We start from the raw sequence: 16,751 nt of genomic DNA on the forward strand, positions 1-16,751 counted from the left end.
ATGATTTTCCATTTAAATGACAGTTATCTTTGGAAGAGAAAAATACCTGTATGTCTTTGGAAGTCTGGAAGAGTATGCCCCAGGGTCTGCAGTGAGGCCTAATGGATGGCAATAATGTATAGACTTTTATGACCAAAACTGTGCTTACCATATATACAGCTTGTCTGTAAGAACAAAACTGTTTATTTAGAATCATGGGTGTTTATTTTTATAGTTAGTTGGTTTAGGGTCTGGGAATATGCAAACATTATTTACCTAGGGTGGTGAGTTGAAAAGTGAAACTGTTAATTTTGTATCAGTATAAAAATGAGTGAAGACGTTTTAAGTTTTCCCGAATCTGTCATTAGATTGAGCTTTAACATGCATCTCATTTCATATTTCATTTGCCCTTCTAATACTTGCTGCTCATTCCATCCATTCTCTCTTCTGTGCTCCTTCTCTCATCTCCTGTTCACCTGGCTAATCCCTACTCTTCCTTTAAGACTCAGCCCATGCGTTACCTCCTGCAGGTGGGCGCCCTCGTCCTCTAAGCTAGGAAGCGTGGTCCTCTTCTGCCCTTTCTCTTCATATCTCTGTCATGCCCTGGCCGTGTGTGCTTTGCTCTGTGTGCGAGTGTGCTTCCCCACTGCATGCTGGATGCTCCTAGAGGGCAGGGCTCTGTACTGCTTGTACGTGACAATAATAGAAGCAATATTTATAACTATTTCATGTTAAAAAAAAAAATAGAAGCAATAAATGTTTGTTCAAAGGATGATACATGCAGCATTTATCTTTTCAATGTTTATCACATCTTACATAACAGAGTTGACATTCAGTGAACACTTGACTTTTTGTTCCATGTGTAAACTATCCTTCCTGCTATGAAAATACAGGAATTTTTTTTAAGTTCAAGCAATACTTGTTTATTGTAAAAGATTAAGAGGACTTTAGTTTTGTCTCTGTGAAAAAGTATGAAATATTATTCACCTCTAGTTTCTGGAATTTACCCTATTATAAATCTACTGCTTAAAAAAATTTTTTTTTTGCCACACTACATGGGATCTTATTTCTCCCACCAGGGAAAGAACTGGGGGCACCGGCAGTGCAAGCACTGAGTCCTAACCACTGGGCCGCCAGGGAATTGCCTAGTGCTTTTCTTTTCTCTCCCCCAAGTTCCATTCAATTTAGTTAACATCGATTAACCAACCATTATATATTAGGCACTAAAGGCAATGAGAAGAATGAGAACCATGTCTTCTCCCAGGGAACTCTCGTCTAAGAGGGAGAAAACCCTCTAGAGTAATAGAAGCTCTTAAGTGTCCTCAGCGCTTTAATAAGAGTGCACTCACGTAAAGTGTGGAAGAACTAAGGAAGGAATGGCCGGGCGGCTTCCCAGGGAAGGTACATCCTAAGAAGGATGAGTGCACATTCACCAAGAGGCAAGGGGTTGGCCATAGGAGATGTGCGCAGAGGGGTGGAGACATGGAAGAAACATTGTCATTCACACCCCTTGTCTTCCTGATTCCAGTAGGTCACTATTGTATACCTGTTACTATATTTGCATTTTACAGATGAGGAAAAAGGAGACTGAGGTAACTCCTTTTGCCCAGGGTCACACTAGTAAAAAGTGAATATAAGCTTGGGTTTCCTGACTCACAGTTCCATGGTTTTTCATTAAACATAACCTGGTGAGGTAGATCCTGGCTCTCTAACATTAGACACAAACTAAAGATTTTAAAACAAGTTTACTAAAAATAAAACAACAACCAAAAAATAAATAAATTTACTAAAAATTGTAAAAGTACTAAATGCAAATTTATGCTTTGTGCTTCTTTGTTTGTTTGGGGATTTGCTTTGTCAGGGTCAGGATTTATTGCATAAAATGTATTAAATAAGGTTTTACAGTTATGTGGGGAAATGAATTAAGGCCCAGTTTGTGGATTACTGTTTCTAACAACGTCCTTTCTTTTCTCAGTAAGTTTAAGCCAGAAAAAGGGAAAGGGAAATATTTTAAGATTAGAGACCTCAGTTATGTTAGCTGGTATTTGTACTTCAGATCTTATGTTCATATAACCTGTTGGGGTGTTTTTTTGGTACAGTACCTCAGCCAGACCCTAACCAACCCAAGCCTGAGGGACGGCAGATGACCCCTGTGAAGGGAGAACCGCTAGGAGTCATCTGTAACTGGCCCCCTGCTCTGGAGTCTGCCCTGCAGCGCTGGGGCACTACTCAGGCAAAATGCCCCTGTCTGACCGCACTGGATGTAACGGGGAAGCCAGTTTACACTCTTACTTACGGTGAGTTTACATGAGTCCAGCTTCCTTTTCTCCTAATAAGCTCTTCAGATTATCATGGGTAATTTTTTTTTTTTATCTTGCTATCTAGTGGTTACTGTATTTCAGTAGATCTTTTAAACTATTTCAGTGGGATCCTAAGCTCCTAAGTATAGCTATTGCCAAATATTTTCTTTTGCTAAAGTGACTATTGTAAGCAGCTGTTACTTAAAAGAAGAGAGAGATTTTGTAGATTCACTGATGTTTAAATACCAGGAGAGGATTTTAGGAAGACAGGATTAATGGTGTATGGTAAAAATCAGTTTTATCTAAAAATTGAAGTTGATTACTTTTCACATCTTTGTCATTTACTTCATCCTGCCACTTGCACATAATAGGCACAGGCTTCTATAATGATCAGAGTGTCAGTACTTTTCCATTTAGTTTTATAGATTTTAAAAATATTTTTATTACGTTTTCTCTTAAGTAACAAGAAGAATGGATTCAACCTGGGCTGTGCAATTTTGTTCTAGTTTATTCAGACAGATTCCTCTTTCCTTTCTAAAGTGGTGTGCATTGTCCACAGACCTCCATATAGACTATTTTAGAGAAGAAAAATGGTTTTATTTAAAGAATTGTACAGATTGACATGAGTTTTGCCCTTTGATGCCCCTCTGAATGATTTGTGTATAAAACTAACATACCTGTGCAAAGTAAAATGATTTCTCTTTCAATTTCTTCATAATCTAAAGTAAGAATTTCTAAGGTGGTTGGGAAAAGGAGCAAGAAAAGGGGAAGAATAGACTTTCCTCCCTAACATTGTTTTTAGCATTCATCTCAGGACCTGTACATTAATCTCATCCATATACCCTTCAAGAAAGCAGTGAGGTTTTTACATGTTTATTTAACATCTGTGAATATATCCGCATGTTTCACATAATTTCCATTTCACTGAAATATAGTGGTATGGAATACTCAGTCATTTGAGTCATACTTCTGCTTTGCAATTACTTCAAGTATTCAATACCATATATGTAAGTGGTTCTTCAGAAAAGGCTTAGAAAGAAGTGGTCTTCTGATTTTCAGTCTTGTGATAAAAAATTGTTTCCTTTCTTTTAAGTATGATCAGCTTGCATCAAATTATTCTACAGATAGATTACATCAGAGAAGAATATGAAATATTGTCTAGCGTGAGCTTTTGGTGGTTTCCTTTTTGCTTGCAGACAAAACTGGCTTTCCTAAATTAGAGTGAACATAAAGCAGTTTTTGTGGGGAAGGCCTCTCTGTGTGTAGAGGGTGATGCTTGTCTAATGTATCGTTTGCCGGTGACGGATATCTTATTCATTGTGCTGGTGAACTGAGTGCCTTCTTATTAAAGCAGACCTGTGTTTTTCTACATGATTATTTCTTTTCTTTTTCCAGGAAAGTTGTGGAGCAGAAGTTTAAAGTTGGCCTATACACTGCTTAATAAACTGGGGACCAAAAATGAACCTGTATTAAAACCTGGAGATAGGGTAATTGTTTTTTTTTTGTTTTTTTTTTTGTTTTTTAGGGAGGTGATGTTTTATTGTTTTCTAGCATGCACATTCTGGACTTTTTTTGATGTGCAACAGCACAATTTATAAAACTGTTATTCTTAGAAATTGAAAATCATTTGGGTTTTAATGTACAACAGCACAATTTATGTACCTGTTATTCTTAGAAATTGAAAATCATTTGGTTCCAACCCAGGTTATAATTCTTGCATTTATAGTTTGAAAAATAGTCACATGTCTCTTTCTTTGTAGCTCCTAATCAGTATACTGTTTTAAGGTACTAGTGAAAATAAAGAGAAACCTAAATCTTTCTGTAAATAAATATTTCAATATTTGGACAACAACAGTAGCAATCAAGATTATTCTTTGATATTTTTCTTTGAAAAATGCCCCATAAAACTTTAAAAACAAGTTTTCTGGAGTTTTACGTAGACAGGGAATGAGAGTTATGTTACTTCTAAGGAGGAGCAAATTTACATCATTATTTTTTCTTTAATGAAGGTGACATTAAATTTTATTTAATATTTAGAGGTTTTTTACACTTTCTAAATAGAAGTATTTCCAGTCATCAAGCATTACTTTTCATTTGGAGTTGTAGAATAAAACACCCAATGCATACACAACAGAATCCTTAGTAGGCTCATGATTACAGAATCTCCTAAACTAGCCTTTTAAAAATTCTGCATCATGGCAAAGGGCAGCTAAAGTAGACTTTTACTAATAAGTGTGACATGTGAGCATTTCATAATCTTCACTGAACCCTAAGAAGGTAGTTTTGTGTCTTCCTAATGACATGGACGCTTGTGTGCAGAAAGAAAATGGGTTGTTTAAATGTCTTTTGGAGTTAGTATTTTTTTAGAACTCTGGAAGGTTCCCAATTAAACTGATCTTGGGAGTAAGTTAAGAGAATTTGAAAGTGAGAGAAGGGGAGACAGGGGTCCAGTGTTATAATTAAGTTTCGGATGTTAATCTGTGAGTATCCAAACCAAGTAACAAGCTCCGCAATGATCATGACTTCTGTCTTTTTGCATCTCTTGAGGAAACTAGGGAGAGTCAATTGTCCCTGTGATGCATTACAGGTGAGATCACAGGTCTGAACATATTATGGAGGTTTCACTGTTTACCTTTTTTAAGTGAATTCACTTTATATTCATAAAGGTTTCTACCAGTGATGCTTAAACTCCCAAATACCTTCTTGCTAGAACACTTGGATTGGTGATTAAATTAGTAAGGATCTAATGCAGTGAATTTGTTAAAAAGTATTTGGGAATTCCCTGGTGGCTCAGATGGTAAGGAATCTGCCTGCAATATGAGAGACCCAGGTTTGATTCCTGGGTTGGGAAGATCTCCTGGAGAAGGGAATGGCTACCCACTCCAGTATCATTGCCTGGAGGATTCCGTGGACAGAGGAGCCTGGCAGGCTGCAGTCCATATGGTCTCCAAGAGTCAGACACGACTGAGTGACCAAAAAAAAAAAGAAACCGTAGTTTTGCTTAAGGTTGTAATTGAGTTCTTTCATTCTTGTAGGTTCATCTCTGAGAGAAATAAGACTTATTCTTTAATATGCTCATCTCTCTAGAGAGATTCATCACATTTATTTTATTGCTTTATCCCTGCACTAAAGTAAATTACCTTAGGTTTTGTAAGTAATTAACTTACTACTTAAGGTGTTTATTGCTAAATCACCAATAGCATTAAGTGAAACATTTCTTATGGTGATGATGATAAAATTACATTATAGTCTCTAAATTGTGCCTTGTATAATCGTGGGAATGTCAGAGATCCTTTTAGATTTGTGCATCCTTCTCAATAACTTAATTTTCTTTAGGCTATTAAATAGTTTGACTTATTGTCTTCATGATAAATACCATATATAAGTGTACTACTTAGAGACATTGAAAGCATTGGTCTGCTTTTATTCCTCTGTTATTGAATGTCATTATGCCTTTTAGGTAGCCCTGGTTTACCCCAACAATGATCCAGTCATGTTTATGGTGGCCTTTTATGGTTGTCTCCTGGCAGAAGTGATTCCAGTGCCGATAGAGGTACCTCTTACCAGAAAGGTAACGCTGCTTAATTTAAGAGGAATGTAGCCTGATGTAACATGGCAGGCATCGAGGTTCTTGGATCAGTTGACTCAGTTACAACACTTAAAGGGGATTCCCTGGTTGCTCAAACAGTCAGGAGTCTGCCTGCAATGCAGGAGACCTGGGTTCAGCCCCTGGGTTGGGAAGATTCCGTGGAGGAGGGCATGGCAACCTACCCCAGTATTCTTGCCTGGAGAATCCCATGGACAGAGGAGCCTGGCGGGCTACAGTCCATGGGTTCCCAAAGAGTCGGACATGACTGAGTGTCTAAGCACACACCACAGAACACTTAAAACAGTCTGACCATTTTCCTAAGTACTTAACTTCACTTTCTAGAAACAGGGAAGTTGTAGAAAATTTATTTATGAATATTTTCAAGTTTCATGAAAATAACCTGTTTTCAACTAAGATAGAATTTTTATAGTATTATATATATATACCACTAAAAAATTATGGGAACATACTTGACTTTTCAACAATTAGCTTTTATAGAGAGTCCCACTCTTGCTTCAGAGACTGTAAGTAATCCACATTTATAGTAGGTGGAATCTTTCTATACGAGCATTTTCCTTAACATCTAAGATTTCTATTAAGTCCAAGTGTGATGCAGTGATGTTGTGTTACTACTCTGGGATATAGAATTTACTTTGGCAACACATCAGCCCTACTAAAATGAAGCATATGTAGCAAATGTCAAAGTTTTACCAAGTGATTTCTCCATGAGCTGTTTGACTTTAATTTTCTCATGCAGTTTATTATTGAGAGTTGATGGTGAAGACAAATATGGTGGAAACTGTAGATTTACAAGAAAAGAATTTTTTTTCTGAAAGGAATAAAAAATAAAATGAGTAGCATCCCTGAAACTCTGGTTGATAGAAGGAAGTATCTTTAGATTGGTCAGGAAATCATAGGGTTGTTCTTAAATTATTAAGTTGGCAGTGTTTATGTGGTTTCATAATGATACTTTTAAGATGACATTTTAATGGAAATGCTTTAGGCTGTATCTTTTGGTTTTATTTCTCTGCTGCTGTTGTAAGGCTTAAATCTACCTCCTTCAAAACAGAATAAGAAGAAGTATATGAACTTGGGTATAATTGTCCATTTACTTTCATTGTAAATTTGGACATTTGGTGTCCATTTACATTATTTATTTTGTTCTGACCTGAATTGTTTTCCTTTTGGATTTGGGGTTATGGCTAGGTCAGGACAACTTAACCATGTTCACTTTTATTTCATTTCCTGAGATTAATTTAGAAGAGGAGCATTGCTGACCTTTGAGTAAAATGGCCACATTTGGCTGGTGGAATTCATCATTAGCAGCGTCAGATTAATAAAACATGGTTTGCACTCAGGAAATCATTGTGCTGTAGCAGTTATTTGGAAGAACATATTGTCACTGGATTTTGACAGTTGCCAGATATCAGGGGGATTTCATGAATGTATTGCGCAAGTGCCAGAGCATTACTAAGTGTCAGATTTTGGGCTTGGGTGTGCTCATGTTCGCTCCCCTACCATGTTCATTATCTTTTCTCCACAGGATGCTGGGGGGCAGCAGATTGGCTTCTTGCTAGGAAGCTGTGGTATTGCCTTAGCTCTTACCAGTGAGGTTTGTCTAAAGGGATTGCCAAAAACTCAGAATGGAGAAATCGTACAATTTAAAGGTTGGTAATATTTGCACCTGATTTATCAGTTAAAAACTAATGTTGAGTGCTTTAATTAGTGTTTTAATTTAATAGTAGCTAAGTATTTAACATATTTTCTTATTTAATTCTCACAGTCTTATGAAGTAGGTACCATTATTATCCCCATTTTACAGGTGAGGAAACTGAGACACAGAGAGGTTAAGTAACTTGCCCAAAGTCACAGCTAATATATGGCAGAGCAGCGATTTGAACCCAAATCTGTCTGATTCCACAGCCCACACTCTTAACCTTTATGCTGATGGTTGGAAAAGCTACCACTCTGTTCACTAAAACTAAATGCTACATGTAGAGACAGAGGATAGACCACTAACCTCAGTGGACTTCCACTGCCAAATGGACCTCCCAGTTGTTGAGGTAATGTCAAGGCCTGGTGTTAGCATGTGGAACGGTTGTGCTTTTGAAAGAAGGTATAAATGTCTGATGATTTATCACTAAACACTAAATGAGGTATTTTCTTGGTTATAAAATGATCTTGATTTGATCTCTTGATATTTAAAATGGCCAATTCATTGTGAATTCCTTTTCTGATGGCTTAGGCTATTCAATTTTTATTTTGGGTTTGGTTTAGGTTGGCCCCGGCTCAAATGGGTTGTAACAGATTCCAAGTACCTTTCAAAGCCACCTAAGGACTGGCAGCCCCTCATCTCACCTGCTAGCACAGAGCCAGCATACATTGAGGTAAGTTCCAAGTCTGGGACATACATTCTGGCTTTTCCTTTGGCTTTGGTTGAGGTCCCATAAAATTTAAAACTAACTTTTTGCAGTTTTAATGTTAGCAGGTCCCCTTGGTTTGTTAGATTGCCATCTTTTGCCCCATAAGATGCTTTCCAATGGCCCTTCTGTCCCAATTATTTTGAGCATAACTACCTATTCATGAGAATGACAACAAAGAAATTGACCCTTGTCATGTAAGAAGGTTACAGAAGACTTTGAGAAGTTCAGAGGTTTAAGAAATGATTTACTGGTGGAGGTATTTCTCTGCTGCTTTGGGGATGTGAGTGGTAGGGGTGAGGGAGGATGTGAGAGACTGAAGAAATGAGGAGGAAAAATAGCTGTGCTTGAAAAGAACAAATTTAACAGATGAAGAGCAAGAAGAAACAGATGGCTGGAGTGTTTGGTATTGAAGGTTATTGTGGTTGCGTGATTGATTGATGACATAATCCAGTTGAGAGATTAAGTCCTACTGCATACCAGGCACCAGGCCAACTGCTTTAAATGCAGTAGCTCAGTCAGTCCTCACAAGTACCCTGTGAGGTGGTGGGGTGAGGGGGCTGTTAGTAAACCTGCTTAGAGCTAAGAAGAGTAAGACTTAAACTAACTTGAGTCACCAGCCAAACGTTTGTCTAAAAACTTTGACTCAAAAATGACAGAGCTGGAACTCAGATTCCCATCTGTTGCACTCTAAAAGCTGTGCCCTCAAGTACTCTGCATCTTGCTTGAGACAATGTTAGTAAATGTTCAACAACTGTTTGCTAAATTAATGAATAAACATCCATAAATTATTTTAAAAAAAAAGAGAGATTTTGGGAAAAAATCCCCCCAACCCTGAGCCCTGGCTTCCTTGATAGCTCAGTTGGTAAAGAATCCACCTGCAATGTAGGAGACCCCAGTTTGATTCCTGGGTTGGAAAGATCCGCTGGAGAAGGGATAGGCTACCCACTCCAGTATTCTTGGGTTTCCCTTGTGGCTCAGCTGTTAAAGAATCCGCCCGCAGTGTGGGAGACCTGGGTTCGATCCCTGGGTTGGAAAGATCCCCTGGAAAAGGGAAAGGCTACCAACTCCAGTATTCTGGCCTGGAGAATTCCATGGACTCTATAGTCCATGGGGTCACAAAGAGTCAGACACAAATGAACAACTTTTGCATAAAAGGAAAGAGAGGGACTTCCCTGATGGTACAGTGGTTAAGATTCTGTGTTTCCAACGCAAGGACAGGTTTGATCCCTGGTTGGCACCAAGATCCCATATGCCATGCAGTGTGGCCAAGAAAATTTAAAAAAAGAAAAGGGAAGAGAGTGGGCAGTAACTTTAAGAGGTAACCTGCTGATGTTGGATGGAAGAAGGATTGCTTTTAGAGATGAAAGGGATTTGAGTATGTTTAAATGACAGACAAGTAAACAGGCAATTAAAATACTAAATCTAGCAGTCAGCTCTCAATCCATATCATCTCTCAGTGATGACATGGTTCATCCCTTCATCCTCCTTAAAACTGTTCAGTGGCTTCCCTGACTACTCACTGACCACTCCTTTTCAGGCTTCTTTATTGGTTCTTCTAAAAGGTGAAGGGTCCTTTGTTATGTGGTTGCTGCTTAGCTCTCTGAGCTTGTAGAACTACTGTCCTAAACATTTCCAAGCTTCTGCTGTTCTGAATGAACTTGCAGTTTTCATTGGAATCCTCTTATTATCTGTAGGACATTGCTAGTGGGTTTCAAGTGTCCTGTGGGTAATAGGAAGCTATCAAAGTGTTGTCAGCAGAAGAGTGCTAAGAATAAATATGTGGTTAAAAGATGTATCTATTTGGTGGGGTAGATAAGAAATGAGGAGCTTTGGCAGTTATCCAGGTGAACCCAAGTTCGTGGAGATGGGGATGGAGAAAAGCAGATAGATGGAGCTGAGATGCAGTAAGGAAATAGAAGAGGCAGGACTTAGTGACTGACTCTGGAGAGGGAGGAGGCAAGAAAGACATGCAGGTTTCTGACTTGGGCAACTGGAGAGATGATGGCATCCTTCACTAAGATAGAAAATACAGCAAGAGGGACTTCCTTGCTGGTCTGGTGGCTAAGATTCCACTCTCCCAGTGTGTGCCGCAACTAAGAGTTTACATGCCACAACTAGAGATTCCACATGTCACAGCAAAGATCGAAGATCCCGTGTGCCGCAGCTAATACTGGTGCAGCCTAATAAATATATTAAAGTAATTTTTTTTTAAAGTGATGGCAAGAAAAGTTTTCATGGGTGAGGGGTGGAGAGGTGGTATTGGTTACATTGGGTTTCATGGGACTGTGGGTCAGTCACGGTGATGAGTTGACCCTCCAAGTCTGAATCTCTGGAAAGAGGTCTGAGCTGGAGATAGAGAATTGAGAGTCATCAGGAGTGTGGTACCCTGATGGATAGAAGTGAAAAGAAGGCTTCCCTGGTGATACAGTGGATGAGAGTCTGCTTGCCAGTGCAGGGAACCTGGGTTCAATCCCTGGTCTGGGAAGATTGCACATGCTGTTGAACATCTAAACCCATATGCCACAACTACTGAGCCTGTGCTCTAAAGCCCAAAGCTGCAGCTGCTGAGCCCACGTGCCACAACTGCTGAGCCTATGTGCTGCCGCCACTGAAGCCTGTGCACCTAGAGCCTGTGCTCTGCAACAAGAGAAGCCCACACTGCATCTAGAGAGTAACTCGCACTTGCTGTAACTAGAGACAGCCGGTGCACAGCAACAAAGACCCAGTGCAACCAAAAATAAATAAATAATTTTTATTTTTAAGTGAAAAAAGAGGAGGAAGAACAGGACTTTCAGGGAATGCCAGCATTCAAAGGATCAGCAGAGAGAGTGAAGGGAAGGGAGAGAGAGAATGTTGAACAGGAAAGAGGAGTATCACAAAAACCAAGAAAGGAGAAAGTGTCAAGAAAGGTGTCAGAAATTACAGAAAGGTCTGATACAGTGAAGTGTGCAATATATGCTTTTGATTTAACAATAAAATAAAAAGTGACTGATCTTGGTAAAAAGCAACTTGAGGAGGATCGAGCAGCTTCGAGGTAAAAGCGAAATTACAGCTGATTGGTCTGGAGGCGTGAATAGGCCGTTTCCCAGGCTCCCCTCCCCGCCAGGAGCCACTGATAGACTAACACGCCTTTGGCTCTGCTTGCCTTGTATTTGATGCTGTGCTTCTGTTAATGCAGCCTGAATCACTTGTTTGTTTCAGCTTCTTTAGCAGCCACTTCACGCTGATTAACTAATTAACTAATTAAACTTTGAAGAATTTTTCACACCTGCTTTTGTTGAGCTTTGTCATTCCCTAGTCCTGTCTTTGTGTGATTGAAGTTTTGGGCCCAGTCGCCTAGCCTCAGATATTTATATGAAGTGTTAAATTCAGCCCATTGTCATGGTTTTTCTAGGTCTCATTTATGGATTCTAGTTTTGTCATTTGAAATAACCCATTTTATTGTTTCTTGTGTTTTTGTTTTCTGTGGTTTTTTTCTCCTAGTATAAAACAAGCAAAGAAGGGAGTGTAATGGGAGTTACAGTGTCCCGCCTTGCAATGCTGTCTCACTGCCAAGCTCTGTCCCAGGCCTGCAATTATTCTGAAGGTCAGACTTCACCCCGTGACTGGCTGCACTGTGAGCTCAGATCTCTGTGACTGCGAGCCCTCTGCCCGGTGACTGGACTCCAGTTAATGACCGCATTCAGAGGAAAATGTTCTAAGACACATTCTTGGCTCGCTTTTGCTTTCTTCTTTTTCACAAATATGCTGTAATTTAAAGGAACGAAAATTCTGGGCAAACCAAATATGTAAAGAATGATTTCTAGAGTGCAGAAATAGAGAGCTAATTAAGTCCATGTGTTTATTAGCTGTGGAATGTCAGGTGCCTTCATCTCCCCATGCATATAGGGCTGTCACCAGCTGTAAGTTTGGAGTTAGAATCAAAAAAATTCTGCTACCAAAAAGCACAGATTAAAACACAAAATGTATTCTGGATTGTTGGACTTCAGACGTGTTGATAGATATCGCATAATGACGATTTCCCTTAGAATGTTCTTCACAATATTAATTCTTTTAGTGTTTTATTTATTTCTCATAGAATGAAACAAGTTAATACATGCTCCTTATGGCAGCATTATACAGCCACATTCTTGTTTGGTTAAAAAGTATATATATGTAATAAAATCAATCAAAATATCAAAAGGAGTTGATTGAATCATCAGATAGTCATATACTGGGTTATAATCTGAGGTTTCAAAATTCAGGTTCTTAAAGATTGTTTCAGTATATCATTAAGTGGAAACAAATCAGATACAGAGCAGTTTATGCCAATTTTGTTTGTCAGATATCTATTTCTATACAAGTATATAAGCTTAGAAGTGTATGTGCATGTATATAGATATGATATATAGATTTATACATATACCACCATTTTTTATTTTCTTTAGGAAGTATAATTTTCTACATATGCTTGTGAAACTTCTGAAACAAACATGTGATCCTTATATAATTTGGAAAAAATTATTATCTCAAAGACAGTGCCTAAGTCAAGGAATTCCAAATTCATTGTGTCATCTGTGACCACGTCACCCTATGATCACTTCCCCAGCCAGTGTGAGGGGACCCTCATGTGATCAGAAGACCCTTAGAGCTTTTAGTGGCTTTTTAAAAGTACCAAGTCGGTTGTTTAATGGAGGCAAGTGACAGAATTTTGCTACTTAAACTAAAGATAATTTCCTTATGTTTTTTTCCTGTTTGTTTTTTCTTTTTTCTGTTACAGGAGAAACAGTGGTAAATGTTCTAGACTTTAAGAAGGATGCTGGGCTGTGGCATGGCATGTTTGCGGTAAGCTACACAGAATCAAGAGCTTTATTGTACTTATGATTCAGATCATTGTGTGTACTGTGTAACCACAGCATCTTGCGGTGTTTATATGAAATTTAAGCTGCCGAAAGATCAGTAGTATTTTCCAGGGGAATTTAATTTTGTGATACTAATGGTAATTTTTTTTTTAAAGGAGAATGTAATTCTGTTTTTTCTTCATTGTGTGGTTGGTCATACCCTTCATGTAATAGTATGTAGAGGAACTTAGGATCCAGAATTTTTTAAATATCTACTATGATAGCTCAAAGCTTAAAATACTCTATCTGTGACTATATGTTTTTCAAAGAACTCTGTTTGAGTTACCTCTTCTCTTTTCTGAAGAACAGATTACCTAAGTATATCTAGGACTTTGAAGCTGTGGTTAATAATATCTAACTTTCTGTTGGACAGAATGCTTGAATGAGTCCATGTTGCAATGAAAGAATATTGTAAACAAGGTAGATCAGGCTCCTTTCCACACTAGAGGAACAGGTACCATGCTAAGGGAGTTAGAAAAAGGTGACTTCTCCCAGCTATGGCCTCAATTTTTATGAAAGAGGTAACAGTTGAATTGGACTGAGAAATGAGTAAGATATAGTGATATAGCGGAGAAGGCAATGGCACCCCACTCCAGTACTCTTGCCTGGAAAATCCCATGGATGGAGGAGCCTGGTAGGCTGCAGTCCATGGGGTCGCTAAGAGTTGGACACGGCTGAGCAACTTCACTTTCACTTCTCACTTTCATGCATTGGAGAAGGAAATGGCAACCCACTCCAGTGTTCTTGCCTGGAGAATCCCAGGGACAGGGGAGCCTGGTGGGCTGCCGTCTCTGGGGTCACACCAAGTCAGACATGACTGAAGTGACTTAGCAGCAGCAGCGTAGTCATATAGAGATTTTTGGGAGGGTGAAAATGGAGGGAGGCATTTCAAGTGGGAAAAGTTTCTTATGGAGCATTTTGATTAGGAGGGAGGAGAGAAGAGATACAGGACCCTCGGGACCTTTGAGAGTATCTTGTCCAACTTCCTCACACATTGCAGGAGACTAAGAAAGAGTAGGAAATGAAGCCCACGGAAGAAGAGTGTTTCCCTTTTCTCCCAGGATCCCTCAGATTAGTAAAAGCCTTATTCCTTGAGCCATACATGCTTTCTAGCTCTTCTCTGAAGTCCTTCCCATTCCCCTACCCCCTTTTTTTTTTAATCAAAATTAAGAAACCCTTGTGAGGAGTTAGAGAGAATCTTCTCTCTGTGATACACAGAGCAAGATAGGGACATGTGTGAAGAATTAGTTATAAACACCGTTCTTCCCCTGAAATCCAAGTTTGTCACCATAACTGGAAACTTGGGGGAGGGAGGAAAAAGAGGTTTGCAGTGGTATTTTGGTATCTTTGGACTGCTTAGGTGGTGCACAGAATGGCCAGTCTAAGTACCAAGGCTGGATCTCTTTGGGGACGGGAGTCCTGGGTATGTTCTGCAGGAGAGACACCAAATTGCATGACCCTCTCAGATTGTTCAGTTTTATCTACCCAAACACCTAACAGGTCTAGGCAGGATCTCCTGTAAGTGACAGGTAAACTTTGCTTTCCTGCTTTGGAAGACCCAACCCTTTGTTGTATGTAGTATGTGCTTATGCTTGCATAAGCATGTTGAAGGAAGGCACTTAGAGGGTTGGAGGGCAGTTGGCAGTTGTCTGTTCAGCTTAAAAAGCACACATCCTGTGACTCAGTGGTACAACTTTTCTGTACCTACCCTAGAGAAACACTTGCGCACGTGCTAGGGAAATGAGTATTAATATGTTCCTTGAAACGTTGTTTGTGATTGCAAAAAGTTTGTCAACAATAGGGAAATACCTAAGTAAACTCGATATAGTCATACTATGAAATACTATGCAGTAGGTTAAAAAATATATAGATCTCTTACACTGATACAGATAGATTTCATGATGTTTCGGGCTTCCCTCATGGCTCAGACGGTAAAGAATCTGCTTGCAATGCAGGAGACGCAGATTTGATCCCTGGGTTGGGAAGACCCCCTGGAGAAGGAAATGACAACCCACTCCAGTATTCTTGCCTAGAGAATCCCATGGACGGAGGAGCCTGGCAGGCTACAGTCCATGGGGTCACAGAGTCAGACACGACTGAGCGACTAAAACTTACACAAATATGCATAGATTTAGCTCTAACACAATTTAAGTGAAAAAAAAAAGGCAAGTGGCAGATACATGTATATAGTATGTTGCCTTTCATGTTAAAAATACTTTTCTATTTCTATGGGGAAGAATATACATATAGATACCTATAAAAATGAATGGAAGGATCCATGGCAGATTCTTAACAGTGATTATCTCTGAGGAGGAGAGGAGGGAATCAGGTTTGAGAATAGGTAGCAAAGGAGGCTTCAACCTTATAGTTAATATTTTAGATTTTTTTCAAAGAGCATTAGTGTTTGAGTATTATATGGTTAAAATTGTTAATAGAGTATCAATTCAGTTTTAAAATGCTAAGTGTTTATTAGATATTGATTACTTTTATCTTTCTTTGCTTTTCAGAATGTAATGAATAAGATGCATACAATTAGTGTACCCTACTCTGTTATGAAGACTTGCCCTCTCTCTTGGGTCCAAAGAGTACATGCTCACAAAGGTAGTTACACATAGCTTCTAAGCTTTAATTATGTGACTGTTTGAGATTTCAGGGCTTTTCAAATTGGTCTTCTAAAGACATACTTCTCTGCCTTGGAACCTTAACATATTTTAGAATTTGGTTACTATAAGATTAGATGTGCTGTCTAGTTCATCTCAGTTGGTGGCCTTTCTGGAGAACTGAGATGACTGTGTGTGAATCTGAGCCTGAATTAGATTTATTGGATGCTCTGGTGCTTGATCCTTCCCTGGCTTGGACACGAGGCCTGTCTGTAGGTCTCTGTGAGCAAGAGTCATGTGTCCGTCCGTCACTGCCGCTCAGAGCGCCTGGCCCCATTTCTTTGAGACCTTTCTTATTTTCTCTTAAGTGCAATTCATGATTCCTAAAATAAATGAAAATGTTTTTACTGTAGCATATTAATAGCTACCAAATTGAGCACGTGTGTGTGAACTTTACCGCTTTCGCATTTATAGCCAAGGTGGCTCTAGTGAAATGCCGAGACTTGCACTGGGCTATGATGGCTCATCGGGACCAAAGAGATGTGAGCTTGAGTTCCCTCCGGATGTTGATTGTGACGGATGGAGCTAATCCCTGTGAGTATTTCTGGAGTGTCAATCTGGGAATAGCCTTTCCTTTGGTAGGTTGAGGTTTTCGTCCCCTTTCCATAAGCAATTTTTTTGTTTTTAAACATCTGTATTGAGAGAGAATTCACATATCATAAAACTCACGCATTTAAAATACAGTTCAGTGGTTTTAGCATGTTCATAGAGTTATGACACTATCACCACTGACCTGAATTTAGAACATCATCATCCCCCAAAGAAACCCCATACCCATTAGGCGTCATTTCCCATTTCCCATTCTCTGTTCCTTAGCCCCGGGCAACTGCTAATCTACTCCTTGTCTCTATATATTTACCTCTTCTGGACATTTCACATAAATGTAGTCATGCTATATGTGGTTTTTTCTGACCAACTCC

The 16,751-nt window shown here is 39.1% G+C and overlaps 1 protein-coding gene across 4 annotated transcripts in view; it reads left to right on the forward strand.

The window, feature by feature from the left end:
- DIP2B (disco interacting protein 2 homolog B) overlaps nt 1-16,751 on the forward strand; it is a 232,581-nt gene that overhangs the window by 169,578 nt on the left and 46,252 nt on the right. For 3 of the 4 annotated variants that reach the window (XM_055583293.1, XM_055583274.1, XM_055583282.1), the window contains 9 exons: nt 2,079-2,276; nt 3,675-3,766; nt 5,740-5,850; nt 7,412-7,535; nt 8,146-8,255; nt 11,775-11,877; nt 13,051-13,115; nt 15,679-15,772; nt 16,246-16,365. In XM_055583293.1, coding sequence (XP_055439268.1) covers nt 2,079-2,276; nt 3,675-3,766; nt 5,740-5,850; nt 7,412-7,535; nt 8,146-8,255; nt 11,775-11,877; nt 13,051-13,115; nt 15,679-15,772; nt 16,246-16,365 — 1,017 coding nt within the window. The remainder of the gene's footprint in view (nt 1-2,078; nt 2,277-3,674; nt 3,767-5,739; nt 5,851-7,411; nt 7,536-8,145; nt 8,256-11,774; nt 11,878-13,050; nt 13,116-15,678; nt 15,773-16,245; nt 16,366-16,751) is intronic. The other variant, XM_055583288.1, reaches the window with a different exon arrangement.

Source organism: Bubalus kerabau, chromosome 1, assembly GCF_029407905.1.
Source record: "Bubalus kerabau isolate K-KA32 ecotype Philippines breed swamp buffalo chromosome 1, PCC_UOA_SB_1v2, whole genome shotgun sequence".
In the NCBI taxonomy this organism is placed as follows: Eukaryota; Metazoa; Chordata; class Mammalia; order Artiodactyla; family Bovidae; genus Bubalus; species Bubalus kerabau.